Source organism: Oncorhynchus tshawytscha, linkage group LG30 (assembly GCF_018296145.1).
Source record: "Oncorhynchus tshawytscha isolate Ot180627B linkage group LG30, Otsh_v2.0, whole genome shotgun sequence".
Lineage (NCBI taxonomy): Eukaryota > Metazoa > Chordata > Actinopteri > Salmoniformes > Salmonidae > Oncorhynchus > Oncorhynchus tshawytscha.
This window is the reverse complement of record NC_056458.1, coordinates 50,412,062-50,430,625: the sequence shown is the minus strand read 5'-3', so window position 1 is coordinate 50,430,625 and position 18,564 is coordinate 50,412,062. Positions and strand designations below refer to the sequence as shown.

Genomic DNA, 18,564 nt, shown 5'->3' with positions numbered 1-18,564 from the left:
CCGTAACACACACACACACGAACACACACACACACACACACACACACACACACACACACACTGTTCTTTCCTTGCTTCCGTGAGGGGACTGACCTTATCCGCACCAGATCGCAGCAGCCAAACAAACAACCGGACGCCAGGGCCTCCCTTGTGAACACAAGTTTTCTTATGTGAAGTTAATGTGATACCATGAAAATACACATGTGAAGAGTTCCTTAAAACACGTTTTCACATCATGTCATGTGAAATTTAATGTGAAATCACATGTATTCTTCCTGTAAGGGCCATGGTGTACAAGTAATGTGATTATCAGTGGGGGGGAAGGGATATGGGTAGTCACTGCTTTTCTGGATTGGAATCAGCCCTCGAGGTAGACAGGACACCATAGGGTTGATTAGAATGGAATCAGCCCTCGAGGTAGACAGGACACCATAGGGTTGATTAGAATGGAATCAGCCCTCGAGGTAGACAGGACACCATAGGGTTGATTAGAATGGAATCAGCCCTCGGTAGACAGGACAACATAGGGTTGATTAGAATGGAATCAGCCCTCTAGGTAGACAGGACAACATAGGGTTGATCAGAATGGAATCAGCCCTCTAGGTAGACAGGACAACATAGGGTTGATTAGAATGGAATCAGCCCTCGAGGTAGACAGGACACCATAGGGTTGATTAGAATGGAATCAGCCCTCGAGGTAGACAGGACACCATAGGGTTCATTAGAATGGAATCAGCCCTCGAGGTAGACAGGACACCATAGGGTTGATTAGAATGGAATCAGCCCTCGAGGTAGACAGGACACCATAGGGTTGATTAGAATGGAATCAGCCCTCGAGGTAGACAGGACACCATAGGGTTGATTAGAATGGAATCAGCCCTCGAGGTAGACAGGACACCATAGGGTTGATTAGAATGGAATCAGCCCTCGAGGTAGACAGGACACCATAGGGTTGATTAGAATGGAATCAGCCCTCGAGGTAGACAGGACACCATAGGGTTGATTAGAATGGAATCAGTCCTCGAGGTAGACAGGACACCATAGGGTTGATTAGAATGGAATCAGCCCTCGAGGTAGACAGGACACCATAGGGTTGATTAGAATGGAATCAGCCCTCGAGGTAAACAGGACACCATAGGGTTGATTAGAATGGAATCAGCCCTCGAGGTAGACAGGACACCATAGGGTTGATTAGAATGGAATCAGCCCTCGAGGTAAACAGGACACCATAGGGTTGATTAGAATGGAATCAGCCCTCGAGGTAGACAGGACACCATAGGGTTGATTAGAATGGAATCAGCCCTCGAGGTAGACAGGACACCATAGGGTTGATTAGAATGGAATCAGCCCTCGAGGTAGACAGGACACCATAGGGTTGATTAGAATGGAATCAGCCCTCGAGGTAGACAGGACACCATAGGGTTGATCGGAATGGAATCAGCCCTCGAGGTAGACAGGACACCATAGGGTTGATTAGAATGGAATCAGCCCTCGAGGTAGACAGGACACCATAGGGTTGATCAGAATGGAATCAGCCCTCTAGGTAGACAGGACAACATAGGGTTGATCAGAATGGAATCAGCCCTCGAGGTAGACAGGACACCATAGGGTTGATCAGAATGGAATCAGCCCTCTAGGTAGACAGGACAAGATAGGGTTGATTAGAATGGAATCAGCCCTCTAGGTAGACAGGACACCATAGGGTTGATTAGAATGGAATCAGCCCTCTAGGTAGACAGGACACCATAGGCTTGATTAGAATGGAATCAGCCCTCAAGGTAGACAGGCCAACATAGGGTTGAGGCTGTCTGGTTTGGGCTTGTGTGATAACACCACAAGGAAGGACACACACACACACACACACACCAAACAACTCCAGGGCCCTTATAGGGCATGAGTCATTAGGCCACGGTCCCATGCTAATCTGATTATCAGAGGTGCACTCTAAAAAAATGCTGGGTTGTTTGGTTTACCCAACTGCTGGGTTTCAGGCATTGGACCACTTAGATGGGTTGTTTTGTTTACCAAACTGCTGGGTTTCAGGCATTGGGCCACTTAGATGGGTTGTTTGGTTTACCCAACTGCTGGGTTTCAGGCATTGGACCACTTAGATGGGTTGTTTGGTTTACCCAACTGCTGGGTTTCAGGCATTGGACCACTTAGATGGGTTGTTTGGTTTACCCAACTGCTGGGTTTCAGGCATTGGACCACTTAGATGGGTTGTTTGGTTTACCCAACTGCTGGGTTTCAGGCATTGGACCACTTAGATGGGTTGTTTTCTTTAACACTAGAAAGACAGACTGAGTCAAATTGAAATATCTCTGCCATTTTAGTCATATCGCCCTCCGTCCTTGACTTTTACCTAAATATGTCTGTTTAACACTCATGTATATTGTTCAAATTAGTAGTAGTGGTAGTGGTAGTGGTAGTGGTAGTAGTAGTAGTAGTAGTAGTAGTATTATAGTTTATATATATATGTATATTGTTCAAATTAGTAGTAGTGGTAGTGGTAGTGGTAGTAGTAGTAGTAGTAGTAGTAGTAGTAGTATTATAGTTTATATATATATGTATATTGTTCAAATTAGTAGTAGTGGTAGTGGTAGCAGTAGTAGTATTATAGTATATTTATATATATGTATATTGTTCAAATTAGTAGTAGTAGTGGTAGTAGTAGTAGTAGCAGTAGTAGTAGCAGTAGTATATTTATATATATGTATATTGTTCAAATTAGTAGTAGTAGTGGTAGTAGTAGTAGTAGCAGTAGTAGTAGCAGTAGTATATTTATATATATGTATGTTGTTCAAATTAGTAGTAGTAGTGGTAGTAGTAGTAGTAGTGGTAGTAGTAGTATTATAGTATATTTATATATATGTATATTGTTCAAATTAGTAGTAGTAGTAGTAGTAGTAGTAGCAGTATTATAGTATATTTATATATATATATGTATATTGTTCAAATTAGCAGTAGTAGTGGTAGTAGTAGTAGTATTATAGTATATTTATATATATATATATGTATATTGTTCAAATTAGTAGTAGTGGTAGTAGCAGTATTATAGTATATTTATATATATGTATATTGTTCAAATGATCAATATCACAAAGCAGAATTTGTTATATAATTAGTTATATAATTTGAACAATATATGTGTGTGTGTGTGTATCATTCTTTCCCCCCCAAACAAGGACTTTATCAAATCATCCTACAGAGTCAAAAGCAGGTAAGACAAGACATTTTGATTTCTATATAGTATCAGAAGGCAAGGCATTTCTATATAGTATCAGAAGGCAAGACATTTCTATATAGTATCAGAAGGCAAGACATTTTGATTTCTATATAGTATCAGAAAGATCAGATTCTGAGGTTTCCAAAACACTTTCAATTGCCAAGTAACTCTCAAAATGGAAGAGATGAGCTCGATTTCAAAGTAAAGCTTTTTCCAAGAACAACCACTGTCAACCATGACCTCCACACATCCACACCTCCAACGAGGCCTTTTCTGGTGTTTACAAAGAGCAGGGTTGGGTTATTGAGATATATACCAGCGGGTCAGATCAGAAGACTGGGGGCGTAGTTTAGTAGGGTCGTGGTTTTCAGATAGTTATTTTTAGCCACCCGTGAGAGTCAATTATATTCCTGTTAATCTGATCAAACAATTTAAAAAATGTAAGCAAATTAAAGTTTCAGTATGTAAATTTAACATGATGAACAGGATTAAACATTTACTCTCACGGGTGGCCGAGAAGATCTACCTGTAAAACACGCCCCTAATAAATCAAATCAAATCAAATTGTATTTGTCACATTACACATGGTGAGTAGATGTCAATGCGAGCGTAGCGAAATGCTTGTGTTTCTAGTTCCGACCATGCAGCCAACAAGTAATCTAACCTAACAATTTCACAACAACTACCTACTACACACAAATCTAAAGGGGTGAATGAGAATATGTACATATAAATATATGGATGAGAGATGGACGAACGGCATAGGCAAGATGCAGTAGATGGTATAGAGTACAGTATATACATATGAGATGAGTAATGTAGGGTATATAAACATAAAGTGGTATAGTTTAAAGTGGCTAGTGATATATTTATTACATATTCCCATTATTAAAGTGGCTGGAGTTGAGTCAGTGTGTTGGCAGCAGCCACTCAATGTTAGTGGTGGCTGTTTAATAGTCTGATGGCCTTGAGTTAGAAGCTGTTTTTCAGTCTCTCGGTCCCTGCTTTGATGCACCTGTGCTGACCTCACCTTCTGGATGATAGAGGGGTAAATCCTGCCTACTGAAAATAATCTAAGGATTATATTTGAAAAAGACCCAGCTGCTAGTTCGACCAAATCTGAGAGTAAAAAATACCCAAATGATGGTTAAATTAACCCATGTTTTGGTAATCCCAACAACCGAGCTGGCCGGGTCAACATAACCCAGCGTGTGTTCTGCCCACTATTTAACCAGCGCTGGGTTATCCTATCTGGTTATCGTCAACCCCCATAACCAGCTAGACCATGCTGGTCAACCCCCATAACCAGATAGACCATGCTGGTCTACCCCCATAACCAGCTAGACCATGCTGGTCAACCCTCATAACCAGCTAGACCATGCTGGTCTACCCCCATAACCAGCTAGACCATGCTGGTCAACCCCCATAACCAGCTAGACCATGCTGGTCTACCCCCAGACAATATTTTTACAGTTTTGGAAACTTTAGAGTGTTTTCTATCCTAAGCTGCCAATGATATGCATATTCTAGCATCTTGTCCTGACAAAATAGCCTGTTTACTTTGGGAACGTTATTTCCCCCAAAATAAAAATAGTGCCCCCTAGATTCAAGAGGTTTAACAGCCTTGAGATAGAAGCTGTTTTTCAGTCTCTCTGTCCCAGCTTTGATGCACCTGTACTGGATGATAGTGGGGTGAACAGGCAGTGGCTCGGGTGGTTGGTGTCCTTGATGATCCTCTTGCTGGTACAGCTAGACCAGGGGTGGGCAATCATTTTCGGTAAAGGGCCACATCAGGATTTCAAAATCCAGCTTGACCATTATTCAACCAGCACTGACCAGCATAGACCAGTATGGACCAGTTTATGCTGGTTATTTCAGCAGGGAACTCAGCCAGACTGGCCACACACACTCTCTCTCTCTCTCTCCCTCTTTTCCCACTTTTCGTCATCTCTCTCACCCTCTCTTCTTGGTAACTCTCTCTCTCTCTCTTTCCTTACCTCTCTCTCTCTCCCCCATAGCCCTGGTGAACTACCACCTGTTAAACAGTGTGCAGTGCTCTGAGGCCATCATGGCAGGCTCTGTGCACGAGACAGCAGAGGGAAGCACCGTTGAGATCGGCTGCGACGGAGACAGCCTGACTGTCAACGGGATCAAGATGGTCCTGAAAAAAGACATTGTCACCACCAACGGAGTCATCCACCTCATCGACCGGGTCCTCATACCTGACTCAGGTAAGTCTTGTTCCCACGACGATAACCTTTCGCAAAACGCAGAAGTTTAGCACTTGTAAAAAGTTGATGTAAAAAGGGCTTTATAAAGACATTTGATTGACTTTGATTGATTTAGGAAAAGGGGTTTATGGTTCATTTCAGTCTGGACTAAAATGCTTGGCACACTGTAGGGCTCGTGGTGGTGCCTTGTATGTAGATATTGTGATGTGTGTTGTCGTTGTTATCTGATGTTCATGTGTTTTTTTTCGCTCAAAGCCAAGGAGGTGATGGAGATGGTTGGTGAATCCCAGAGCACCTTCAGAGACATGGTGTCAGAGCTCGGCCTATCAGCTGCCATGAAGCCAGAGACAGAGTACACGCTATTGGCTCCCCTCAACACAGCTTTCTCTGGTGAGTACACACTATTGGCTCCCCTCAACCCAGGTTTCTCTGGTGAGTGCTTCTATTGGCTCCCTCAACCCAGCTTTCTCTGGCGAGTGCTTCTATTGGCTCCCTCAACCCAACTTTCTCTGGTGGGTACGCTCTATTGGCTCTCCTCAACCTACATTAGCACATAACAATACCTTTTCGATTAGTGCTTGAAGCCCAATAATCTCAGCCCAGGAACTTCTGCATGGAACTTAAGCACTTGGCCTAGACTAGAGATATTGGATAAACCCTGTTATTATGGCCTAGGAGAACACAATGGAAATGGACTCTAGGAACTCTGGAACCAACAAGCATCAGGTTTAGCCCACAGTAGAAAGGGGGCTAGTGATTGTTTACACCTACACATGCTGTATCTTAATTTGATCATCCTGTTGTTGCAGGAATTTCCCAGCACAGCAGTAAATGCAAACCTGTAGTGTATTTAAGGTTTTAAAAAAGGCTTCTAAAGTTTGTAATTTCCTCTTTAAAATGTCAGATTTGATTTGCCCTAAAGAAAAATGTATCAACCCCTTACAAAAAAAATGCCATTAGTTATAACAATTCACATTTCCTGTTGCTGTAGGATGACTTACTGCTGTGTGAAACTGGATCAAATGAAGATACGGCATCTGTATGTTAGTATCTGGTTTAACTCTCCTGTATATGTCCCCATTGTGTTGCAGATGAGGTGATGTCTTTAGACCAGAGCCTGTTGAAGGTGATCTTGGAGAACCACATTCTGAAGCAAAAACACAAACTGAGTGAACTCTACAACGGACAGCTGCTGGAGACCGTCGCTGGAAAACGAATACGCGTCTTCATCTACCGCACTGTGAGTGGGAGAAAGTGTGTGTGTGTGTGTGTGTGTGTGGGTGTGTGTGTGTGTGTGTGTGTGTGTGTGTGTGTGTGTGTGTGTGTGTGTGTGTGTGTGGAAGGGGTAGGGTTGTGTGTATGTGTGTGGCACAGTCCGGTAAGATCAGGTGTGTGTGTGTGTGTGTGTGTGTGTGTGTGTGTGTGTGTGTGTGTGTGTGTGTGTGTGTGTGTGTGTGGAAGGGGTAGGGTTGTGTGTATGTGTGTAGCACAGTCTGGGAAGATCAGGTGGAGGTGTGTGTGTGTGTGGCACAGTCCGGTAAGATCAGTGGGAGGTGTGTGTCTCTTTATTATCAACAGCTGGTGCGTAATCTCTAATATTAAGGAAGTCTCGAGGTTCTGCTCGAATGAGTTAGAATACCTCATGATAAGCTGTTGACCTCACTATTTACCAAGAGAGTTTTCATCAAGATTTTTCATAGCTGTCTATTTACCACCACAAACTGATACTGGCACTAAGACAACACTCAATGAGCTGTATAAAGGCCGCAAGCAAATGCTTATCCAGAGGCGGCCGGAGATTTTAATGCAGGAAAACCGTTTGACCTCATTTCTACCAGCATGTTACAACTAGAGGGATAAAACCTCTACAAGCACCTTTACTCCACTCACAGAGACGCATACAAAGCTCTCCTTCGCTCTCCATTTGGCAAATCGGACCATAACTCTACCCTCCTGATTCCTGCTTACAAGCAACATTTCAAACAGGAAGTACCATTGACTCACTCAACACAGAAGTGGTCCAACGAAACGGATGCTAAACTTCAGGACTGTTTCGCACAGACTGGTAAATGTTCCAGGATTCATCCGATAATATTGAGCAGTTTACCACATCAGTCAACGGCTTCATTACTAAGTGCATCGACGACGTCATCACCACAGTGACCGGTACGTACATATCCCAACCAGAAGCCATGGATTACAGGCAACATCCGCACTGAGCTAAAGGCTAGAGCTGCCGCTTTCAAGGAGCAGGACACTAATCCGGAGGAGCATAAGAAATCCATCTACGACCTCCGACGAACCATCAAACAGGCAAAGCGTTAAAACAGTACTGAGATCTAATCGTACTACACCGACTCTGATGCTAGTCGGATGTGGTAGGGCTTGCAGACTATTATGGATTACAAAAGGAAACCCAGCAGCAACTGCCCAGTGATGCGAGCCTACCAGACGAGCTAAATGCACTAGCTGTTCCGGTCGACTGTATGATCATGCTCTGCATAGCTGATGTGAGTGAGACCTTTAAACAGGTTACATAGAGCATGAAAACATTCACAAGGACGCGGGGCCAGTCGGAATACCAGAATGCACTGACCAGCTGGCAAGTGTCTTCACTGACATTTTCAACCTCTCTCTGTCCCAGTCTGTAATACCTACATGTTTCAAGCAAACCACCATATCCCTGTGCCTAAGAATGCCAAGGGAACCTGTCTAAACGACTACCGACAGAGCTGTAGTGGAGCGGGTCGAACGATTCAAGTTCCTTGGTGTCCACATCACTAAGTATCTATCATGGTCCAAACACACCAACACAGACATGAAGAGGGCACAACAATGCCTCTTCCCCCTCAGGAGGCTGAAAAGATTTGGCATGTGCCATCAGATCTTCAAAATGTTATACAGCTGCACCATCGAGAGCACTGGCTGCATCACCGCCTGGTATGGCAACTGCTTGGCCTCTGACCGCAAGGCGCTACTGAGGGTAGTGTGTCCGACCAAGTACATCACTGGGGGCAGAACTCCCTGCCATCCAGGACCTCTATAGCAGGTGGTGTCAGAAGAAAGCCCCAACAATTGTCAAAGATCCAGCCACCCAAGTCATAGACTCTCTTTGCTACTGCATGGCAAGTGGTATTGGAGTGTCTGTGACTAAAAGACTCCTGGACAGCTTCTACCCCCAAACCATCAGACTGCTGAACAGCCTCTACCCCCAAACCATCAGACTGCTGGACAGCTTCTACCCCCAAGCCATTATACTGCTGAACAGCTTCTACCCCCAAGCCATCAGACTGCTGAACAGCTTCTACCCCCAAACCATCAGACTGCTGAACAGCTTCTACCCCAAGCCATTACACTGCTGAACAGCTTCTACCCCCAAGCCATTACACTGCTGAACAGCTTCTACCCCCAAGCCATCAGACTGCTGAACAGACTTCTACCCCCAAGCCATCAGACTGCTGAACAGCTTCTACCCCCAAGCCATCAGACTGCTGAACAGCTTCTACCCCAACGCCATTACACTGCTGAACAGCTTCTACCCCCAAGCCATTACACTGCTGAACAGCTTCTACCCCCCTGTAAGCCATTACACTGCTGAACAGCTTCTACCCCCAAGCCATCAGACTGCTGAACAGCTTCTACCCCCAAGCCATAAGACTGCTGAACAGCTTCTACCCCCAAGCCATAAGACTGCTGAACAGCTTCTACCCCCAAGCCATTACACTGCTGAACAGCTTCTACCCCCAAGCCATTACACTGCTGTAGAGGACCACTAGACCTTTACTAGTCCTGTATTAGAGGACCACTGGGCCTTTACTAGTCCTATAGTAGAGGACCACTAGACCTTTACTAGTCCTGTAGTAGAGGACCACTAGACCTTTACTAGTCCTGTACTAGAGGACCCGTAGGCCTTTTACTCGTCCTGTAGTAGAGGACCACTAGACCTTTACTAGTCCTGTATTAGAGGACCACTAGGCCTTTTACTAGTCCTGTAGTAGAGGACAGGTAGACCTTTACTAGTCCTGTAGTAGAGGACCACTAGACCTTTACTAGTCCTATAGTAGAGGACAGGTAGACCTTTACTAGTCCTGTAGTAGAGGACCACTAGACCTTAACTAGTCCTGTATTAGTGGACCACTGGGTCTTTACTAGTCCTGTAGTAGAGGACCACTAGACCTTTACTAGTCCTATAGTAGAGGACAGGTAGACCTTTACTAGTCCTGTAGTAGAGGACCACAAGACCTTAACTAGTCCTGTATTAGTGGACCACTGGGTCTTTTCTAGTCCTGTAGTAGAGGATCACTAGACCTTTACTAGTCCTATAGTAGAGGACAGGTAGACCTTTACTAGTCCTGTATTAGAGGATCGCAATAGTAAAATAATGCAATTTAGGGAGCTAAATGAACAGCTCTTTCACACATGACAGACACGGGCAATATTGCCAGAAATTTATTGGCAGATATTGTCAGGTTTTTGCTTTTATAGCCAATATTGGCTAACCAGGTGTGGGATAATGTCAATGTTGCATTGATTAGACAGCAGCTAGCAGTTTGAGGTGTCTGATACTCATCTGATTTGTTTATGACAGTTTGAAGTGGAACACATGAAAACTCACAAAAGAATATAGACATTTCAAATGTTATATTATTGACTATGTGTTGTAACAATGTGCAAGTAGTTGAAGTATGAAATGGAAAATACATCTCTCTCTCTCTCTTACTCTCTAGATTGGAATGCATTGGATGGGTGGATGGATGGATGGGTGAGTGGATGAATGGGTGGATGGATGGATGGGTGGATGGATGGGTGGGTGGGTGGGTGGGTGGGTGGGTGGGTGGGTGGGTGGGTGGGTGGGTGGGTGGGTGGGTGGGTGGATGGGATGGATGGGTGGATGGATGGGTGGGTGGATGGATGGGTGAGTGGATGGATGGGTGGATGGATGGATGGATGGGTGGAGTGGATGGATGGATGGATGGATGGATGGATGGATGGATGGATGGATGGGTGGATGGATGGATGGATGGGTGGATGGATGGATGGGTGAGTGGATGGATGGATGGATGGATGGATGGATGGATGGATGGGTGGGTGGATGGGTGGATGGATGGATGGATGGGTGGATGGATGGATGGATGGATAGATGGGTGGATGGGTGGATGGATGGACGGGAGGATGAATGGATGGATGGGCGGGTGGATGGATGGGTGAGTGGATGGATGGATGGATGGGTGAGTGGATGGATGGATGGATGGATGGATGGGTGGATGGATGAATGGGTGAGTGGATGGATGGATGGATGGATGGATGGGTGGATGGATGGGTGGATGGATGGATGGGTGGATGGATGGATGGGTGGATGGGTGGGTGGATGGGTGGACGGGTGGACGGATGGATGGGTGGATGGATGGATAGGTGAGTGGATGGGTGGACGGATGGATGGGTGGACAGGTGGGCAGATGGATGGGTGGATGGATGGGTGGATGGACCGACAGGTGGTTGGACGGATGGGTGGGTGGATGGACGGATGGGTGGATAGATGGGTGGGTGGTTGGATGGACGGATGGGTGGATGGACAGATGGGTGGACGGATAGATGGATGGGTGGACGGATGGATGGGTGGACGGGTGGATGGGTGGGTGGATGGACGGGTGGATGTTTAGAATTGATTGCATTGGACTAGTAACCGAAAGGATGCAAGATCGAATCCCTGAGCTGACAAGGTAAAATCTGTCGTTCTGCCCCTGAACAAGGCAGTTAAGCCGCTGTTCCTAGGCCGTCATTGAAAATAAGTATTTGTTCTAAACTGACTTACCTAGTTAAAATAAAGGTAAAATAAAATTTAATTAAAAAATGGATTGATTGATGTACGTGTCTCTATCTCCGTCTCTAGGCTGTGTGTATTGAGAATTCCTGCATGGTGCGAGGCAGTAAAGAGGGCAGCAATGGTGCCATTCACCTGATGAGGTCTCTCATCAAACCAGCTCAGACCACCATCTACAAGGTTCTCATGGCAGATGGACGCTTCAAGTAAGGACATCCAAACCAATGTCTTAATTTGACAGTATGGTCACATCTTGAGACTCAGGACTATTGGTATCAATGAAAGATTTGTGTGATACGTTGTTAGGTGTATATCCGGGGAGATCACATTATTTACATGTCAATATTAGACGTTTCAGGTCCTTCAAATGTCAAATAAATACCTATTTTGTGCAAACCAAATGTAAAAACTTTTTTTTTTAAATGTAGAATGAATTAGGAATGAAAATAGGTCAAAAATAGACGTTTGTCTATAATACCTCAAATTTGAGGCTAAACCGTTGGTTTTTAAATACAAAAAAAATAAGTAAAAATTCCTTCATGGTTATCTCTGCATGTTCCATTCCATGTTCAGATTTTCAAAGACTTAGACTTATTGACAAAGACTTATTGAACTAAAGACTCACTGTTTCTCTCTGTGCTCTCAAGGATTTGATTGAGTCATTAACTAATTGATTGATAGGATTATTGATTTATTGAGTGATTGGTTGAGTGATTGGTTTCTCTATCTCTATGTATCTGTCTGTAGTATCTTCCTGTCTCTGATGAAGAGTGCCGGTCTGACAGAGCTGTTGAAACAGGAGGGATCCTACACCGTTTTCGCACCCACAGATGAAGCCTTCGACGGGCTCACAGAACGGGACATCACCCTGCTGGCCAGTTAGTAGTCTGTCTCTCTTTCCATCCTTCAATCTTGTTAGCAATCTTCTTTCATTCTTCATTCACTTTACAACATAGGACAGGAACCAGCAATGTAGAGGATGCCTGTTGGAGAATTCAGTGCTCCAACCTGTCCAGTTCTTTGAGTTTACTGCTTTACCACCTGTCCAGTTCTTTGAGTTTACTGCTTTTTTCACCTGTCCAGTTCTTTGAGTTTACTGCTTTTCTACCTGTCCAGTTCTTTGAGTTTACTGCTTTTCAACCTGTCCAGTTCTTTGAGTTTACTGCTTGTCCACCTGTCCAGTTCTTTGAGTTTACTGCTTTTCCACCTGTCCAGTTCTTTGAGTTTACTGCTTTTCCACCTGTCCAGTTCTTTGAGTTGACTGCTTTTCCACCTGTCCAGTTCTTTGAGTTTACTGCTTTTCCACCTGTCCAGTTCTTTGAGTTTACTGCTTTTCCACCTGTCCAGTTCTTTGAGTTGACTGCTTTTCCACCTGTCCAGTTCTTTGAGTTTACTGCTTTTCCACCTGTCCAGTTCTTTGAGTTTACTGCTTTCTACCTGTCCAGTTCTTTGAGTTCAGTTCATAAAAGGAGAAGTGATAGAGGGAGCCACTGTTGAGATACATATTTGTGTAACTCCTGTTTTTCCTGTGTGACATCATCATTAGGCGACGTGAACGCTCTGAGGACCATCCTCCTGTATCACTTCAGTAACGGAGTCTTCATCAACGGGGGACTGGAGGGAGGGGTCACCAACCTGCTCAAGACCATCCAGGGACACAACCTGCAAGTGCTGTCTGTATGTACACTAAACCATTCTCATACAGTGCACGCTTTAATTGTTTGTTGTTCTAGGCTACATGGCTTAAAATGCTTGCTCGCTAAGCCTAACTTCCATTCATGGACGGAGAAAGCAACATTAGCCAGTTAAGATTAGCCTACATCTAGCTACATATTGAACTTCCATCCTCTCAGGTCAGGGGCACAATGTATGAATTAACGGTTGGATCAGAATTGACTATATAATCATTGGCCAGTACAGAGACTTAAGTACAACCATAAGTCCAAATCGCTATCTTCATCCATGGGTAATTTAGGAAAGGGACAATTTTAGCTAGCTAGTTAGCCACCGGAGGACAACACAACGAGATGCAACAATTCAAGTTGTTTCTGTCAATGACATTTGCTCTCAAAGGGATTTGATATCAGTGATGTCAAATCCAAACTGGTTTCACCTTGAAACTTTTTTTTGGTGCTGCAGGACCATTCACAGTTGAGCTCAATGTTGATCTGCAAATTGTGATACTATTTTTTTTGTTGTCAAGGGAGGTCATACTTGTTTGGACCAGACAGCATCAGATAGATGGCCTACAGGTAGAGAGACAGAGGAGGCGCTGTTTTGCTCACACGGATGCTTTCTCCTGTGGGAGACATTCAGCCTGTGTGAATTGAAGGACAATTCTGAAACAGAGAGAAGACACATTATTATAATATTCTTTAAATATTTTTGGGGGTGGAAAGCCTGGATTCCCTTGCCATCCATAAATACACACCACTGGTGACAGGGTTGTGATTCTGACAGGGTTGTGATTCTGACAGGGTTGTGATTCTGTCAGGGTTGTGATTCTGACAGGGTTGTGATTCTGTCAGGGTTGTGATTCTGTCAGGGTTGTGATTCTGTCAGGCTTGTGATTCTGACAGGGTTGTGATTCTGACAGGGTTGTGATTTTTGACAGGTTTGTGATTCTGACAGGTTTGTGATTCTGACAGGTTTGTGATTCTGACAGGTTTGTGATTCTGACAGGTTTGTGATTTTTGACAGGTTCGTGATTTGACAGGTTCGTGATTTTTTGACAGGTTCGTGATTCTGACAGGCTCACCCAATCAGGTTTAAGCCTCGATGTGGACTTAGACCATCAAATTTCAAATTCTATTTAAAAATGTTTGAGATTAAAAATAGAAAATCTCATAAGCATAAGAAAACATCGATTTTTTTCACACAGGGTCTTTCCGTCGCCGTTTGGGAACTTTTTGTCAGATTTAGAGTAGACCCACTTCTCCAGCCACCAGTACACCTCCACATAGAGCCGATGGAGAGACAGCCACCACTACACCCCTGCATAGAGCCGATGGAGAGACAGCCACCACTACACCCCTGCATAGAGCCGATGGAGAGACAGCGGCCACACACAGCATGTTGTTAAATCACCACTACACCTCCACATAGAGCTGATGGAGAGACAGCCACCACTACACCCCTGCATAGAGCCGATGGAGAGACAGCCACCACTACACCCCTGCATAGAGCCGATGGAGAGACAGCGGCCACACACAGCATGTTGTTAAATCACCACTACACCTCCACATAGAGCTGATGGAGAGACAGCGGCCACACACAGCATGTAGAGGACCCTAATGTTAACTAGCTAACTGCTAGGAGGATGTCATGCCATTGGAGGAGGACCCTAACTTTAACTAGCTAGCTGCTAGGAGGATGTGATGCCATTGGAGGAGGACCCTAACGTTAACTAGCTAGCTGCTAGGAGGATGTCATGCCATTGGAGGAGTGGTTGAGTGACTGACTGTTTCCACTCATATCGTTTTTTTTGGTGGCAACACGCAGCTAGAGGTGTCATTTGGTTAGCGCTAGCAAGAACTTGAACAACTGCGTTGATTGCAGTGTCGCCAACTCCTCAGTAAGGAAAGAAGCTATTGGCTGTCCTAAAATTCGCTATAAGTCGCTAAATGACGCCATCGCCTAATTTGCATAATTGTCCGTGTGCATGTAATTGTGATGGACGCTGTAGGAGAGAGGAATAACGTTGTGGCAGAGACAAAAAAACACCCTAAATATGTTAAGAACTACAAATGAACTTTCCTCTGTCGATTCTTGTTTGTTTTTAATGTCACAATTCTCCTCCTTTATCTGGGCTCGGGACCGGCAAGAGACACTCTGGCACTCTTACATAAAAAAAAGAAGAAAAAATATATATATATATTTTTTACATTTTCACCCTGCCCTGAATGTAGGTCAGGGCGGGGTCAGTCAGCGGTGGCTTCCCGCATGCGCGATTCATTTGCATTCTGGACACAGAGGGTTGAACATCTCCTGCTCTGACTGCAGCTGGGAGGGACTGGGCCGCCTGTGAGTGCTTTGGGACGAAGATGGGGCCCACGGCAGCACCCGCTGCTCGTTGAGAAGAGTAAGAACGATACGTCAGTCTCCAAAAGTCTCCAATAACACCAGAAATAGTCGCTAGATTTGTCGCTAGTCATTTTTTGGAAAATGTGTCGCTAGAGGTGGTCTTGAATACTTGCTAAATATAGCAACAAAGTCGCTAAGTTGGCAACACTGCTTGCTAGATGTAGTATCTGGGATCTACATCTGTTTACATTAGTTACCGTGCTGTTACTAAGCAGTAATGCATTACGGCAGTGTTACGTTACTACACCTAATAGGAAATGCACATGCGCACTGGGGTGCCGGGAACTGTGGAGCACGAGGGGTTTTGACTAAACGAAAACTAACTGTACTCCCGTCTCCTGCCTGGTCATTTCTCCACAACACAAATATTACACTAGACTATGGCAAACTACAGCTCGCTATTGCACTGTGACATGTCCGTCCCACCCATTAAGTCAAAATGTGATTCGTTGATTCCACTGTCACTCCAAAATGTTTCCCTAATCTAGTTGAATGGTAGATGCCTTTATTTAGCATCTGATGGCCGAGCCAATGGTTGACTTAGCTAGATTTATCTCCCCAGAGACCAGCGAAGAAAAATCCTGATTGGATATTTTTTCTCTTCATTGTTAACACTTTCCTTTCCAACAAAAACTAAAGAGATTAAATCAGAACATCATTGAAAATAATAATATAATGATCATTATAATTATATTATTATAATCATTATTTTATAAATCCTTAGCCCTTCTCTGAAGGTGTAGACGGCCCATTGGTCCCCACTGTGTTTGGGTTAGTAATCATGTGTAGAGTGGCTCTCTGAAGGTGTAGATGGCCCATTGGTCCCCACTGTGTTTGGGTTAGTAATCATGTGTAGAGTGGCTCTCTGAAGGTGTAGACGGCCCATTGGTCCCCACTGTGTTTGGGTTAGTAATCATGTGTAGAGTGGCTCTCTGAAGGTGTAGACGGCCCATTGGTCCCCACTGTGTTTGGGTTAGTAATCATTTGTAGAGTGGCTCTATTTTCCATCAGCATTTTTTTACTATTCTGAATGTTTAAAGAATCTGTATGTCGTTCTGAAATATGAACACAGGAACACCTTTTGAACTCTTATGATAGTGATGATTTGACAAAATTACAATTATAGTCTTGAATTGGACTCGCATTCTTCTGGTGTCGGTCTTGGACCCCTTGTCTCCATCTCGACTCAGTCTCACCCCCCCGGTCTTGGACCCTTTGTCTCCGTCTTGGACCCTTTGTCTCCGTCTTGAATCAGTCTCACCCCCGGTCTTGGACCCTTTGTCTCTGTCTCGACTCACCCCCCGGTCTTGGACCCTTTGTCTCCGTCTTGACTCAGTCTCACACCCCCGGTCTTGGTCCCCTTGTCTCTGTCTTGACTCAGTCTCACACCCCCGGTCTTGGTCACCTTGTCTCCGTCTTGACTCAGTCTCACACCCCCCCGGTCTTGGTCCCCTTGTCTCTGTCTTGACTCAGTCTCACACCCCCGGTCTTGGTCCCCTTGTCTCCGTCTTGACTCAGTCTCACACCCCCCGGTCTTGGTCCCCTTGTCTCTGTCTTGACTCAGTCTCACCCCCCCCCCGGTCTTGGTCTTGACTCTGACTTTATTTAGGTGGTCTCGAAAACAACACTGCTCTGAGGTAGTCCCAGAGGCAGAGCAGACGGAAATTTAGTAGGCAGCATTTCCTCTCATTACTGTCTGCAATTACATGGTTATCCATTAGGAAACACCCTTCATTACCACAAGCCAAGGGTTACAGTAACAAGACTTACATGAGCTCTTACATTCAGATAGTATGCAAACCCCTTGACTTTTTACGCATTTTGTTACATTACAGCCTTATTCTAAAAAAATGCTCCTCATTCTAAAATGGTTTCAACTGTTTGTTTCCTTCATCCATCTACACACAATACCCCATAATGACATCACAATACCCCATAATGACATCACAATACCCCATAATGACAAAGTGAAAACAGGTTTATAGAATTGTTTGAAAATGTATTTTAAAAAAACAAAGAAATTAAATATAACATTTACATAAATAATCAAATCCTTTACTCTACTTTGTTGAAGCACTTTTGGCAGCTGTTACAGCCTCCAGTCTTCTTGGGTTTGACGCTAACCAGCTTGGCAAACCTGTATTTGCAGAGTTTCTCCCATTCTTCTCTGCAGATCCTCTCAAGCTCTGTCAGGTTGGATGGGGAGCATCGCTGCACAGCTAGTTTCAGGTCTATCCAGAGATGTTCGATCGGGTTCAAGTCCGGGCTGTCGCTGGGCCACTCAAGAACATTCAGAGACTTGTCCCGAAGCCACTCCTGCGTTGTCTTGGCTGTGTGCTTAGGGTCGTTGTCCTGATGGAAGGTGAACCTTCACCCCAGTCTGAGGTCCTGAGTGCTCTGGAGCAGGATTTCAGCAAGGATATCAATGTACTTTGCTCCGTTCATCTTTCCCTCGATCCTGACTAGTCTCCCAGTCCCTGCCACTGGAAAACATCCCCACAGCACGATGCTGCCACCACCATGTTTCACTGTAGGGATGGTGCCAGGTTTCCTCCAGATGTGACGCTTGGCTTTCAGACCAAAGAGTTAAATCTTGGTTTCATCAGACCAGAGAATCTTGTTTCTCATGGTCTGAGTCCTTTAGGAGCCTTTTTGCAAACTCTAAGCGGTGTCATGTGCCTTTTACTGAGGAGTGGCTTCCGTCTAGCCACTCTACCGTAAAGGCCTGATATGTGGAGTGCTGCAGAGATGGTTGTCCATCTGGAAAGTTTTCCCATCTCCACAGAGGAATTCTGGAGCTTTGTCAGAGTGACCATTAGGTTCTTGGTCACCTCCCTTGGTCATCTCCCTGAACTTGGCCGTTCTCCCCCGATTGCTCAGTTCTTGGTGGTTCCAAACTTCTTCCATTTAAGAATGACGGAGGCCACTGTGTTCTTGGAGACCTTCAATGCTACAGACATTTTTTGGTACCCTTCCCCAGATCTGTGACTCGACACAATCCTGTCTCGAGACCTCTTCGGACAATTCCTTCGACGTCATGGCTTGGTTTTTGCTCTGACATGCACCTGTCAACTGTGGGATCTTATATAGACAGGTGTGTGCCTTTCCAAATCATGTCCAATCAATTGAATTTACCACAGGTGAACTCTGATCTAGTTGTAGAAACATACTTATGTAAATAAGGTATTTCTGTTTGTTTTTTG

The 18,564-nt window shown here is 44.7% G+C and overlaps 1 protein-coding gene across 4 annotated transcripts in view; it reads left to right on the top strand.

Annotated features, from left to right (window-relative positions):
- LOC112228225 (periostin) overlaps positions 1-18,564 on the top strand; it is a 55,181-nt gene that overhangs the window by 22,803 nt on the left and 13,814 nt on the right. For all 4 annotated transcript variants that reach the window (XM_042309682.1, XM_042309684.1, XM_042309683.1 and 1 more), the window contains exons 8-13: positions 5,245-5,457; positions 5,713-5,847; positions 6,549-6,697; positions 11,348-11,484; positions 12,026-12,156; positions 12,825-12,955. In XM_042309682.1, coding sequence (XP_042165616.1) covers positions 5,245-5,457; positions 5,713-5,847; positions 6,549-6,697; positions 11,348-11,484; positions 12,026-12,156; positions 12,825-12,955 — 896 coding nt within the window. The remainder of the gene's footprint in view (positions 1-5,244; positions 5,458-5,712; positions 5,848-6,548; positions 6,698-11,347; positions 11,485-12,025; positions 12,157-12,824; positions 12,956-18,564) is intronic.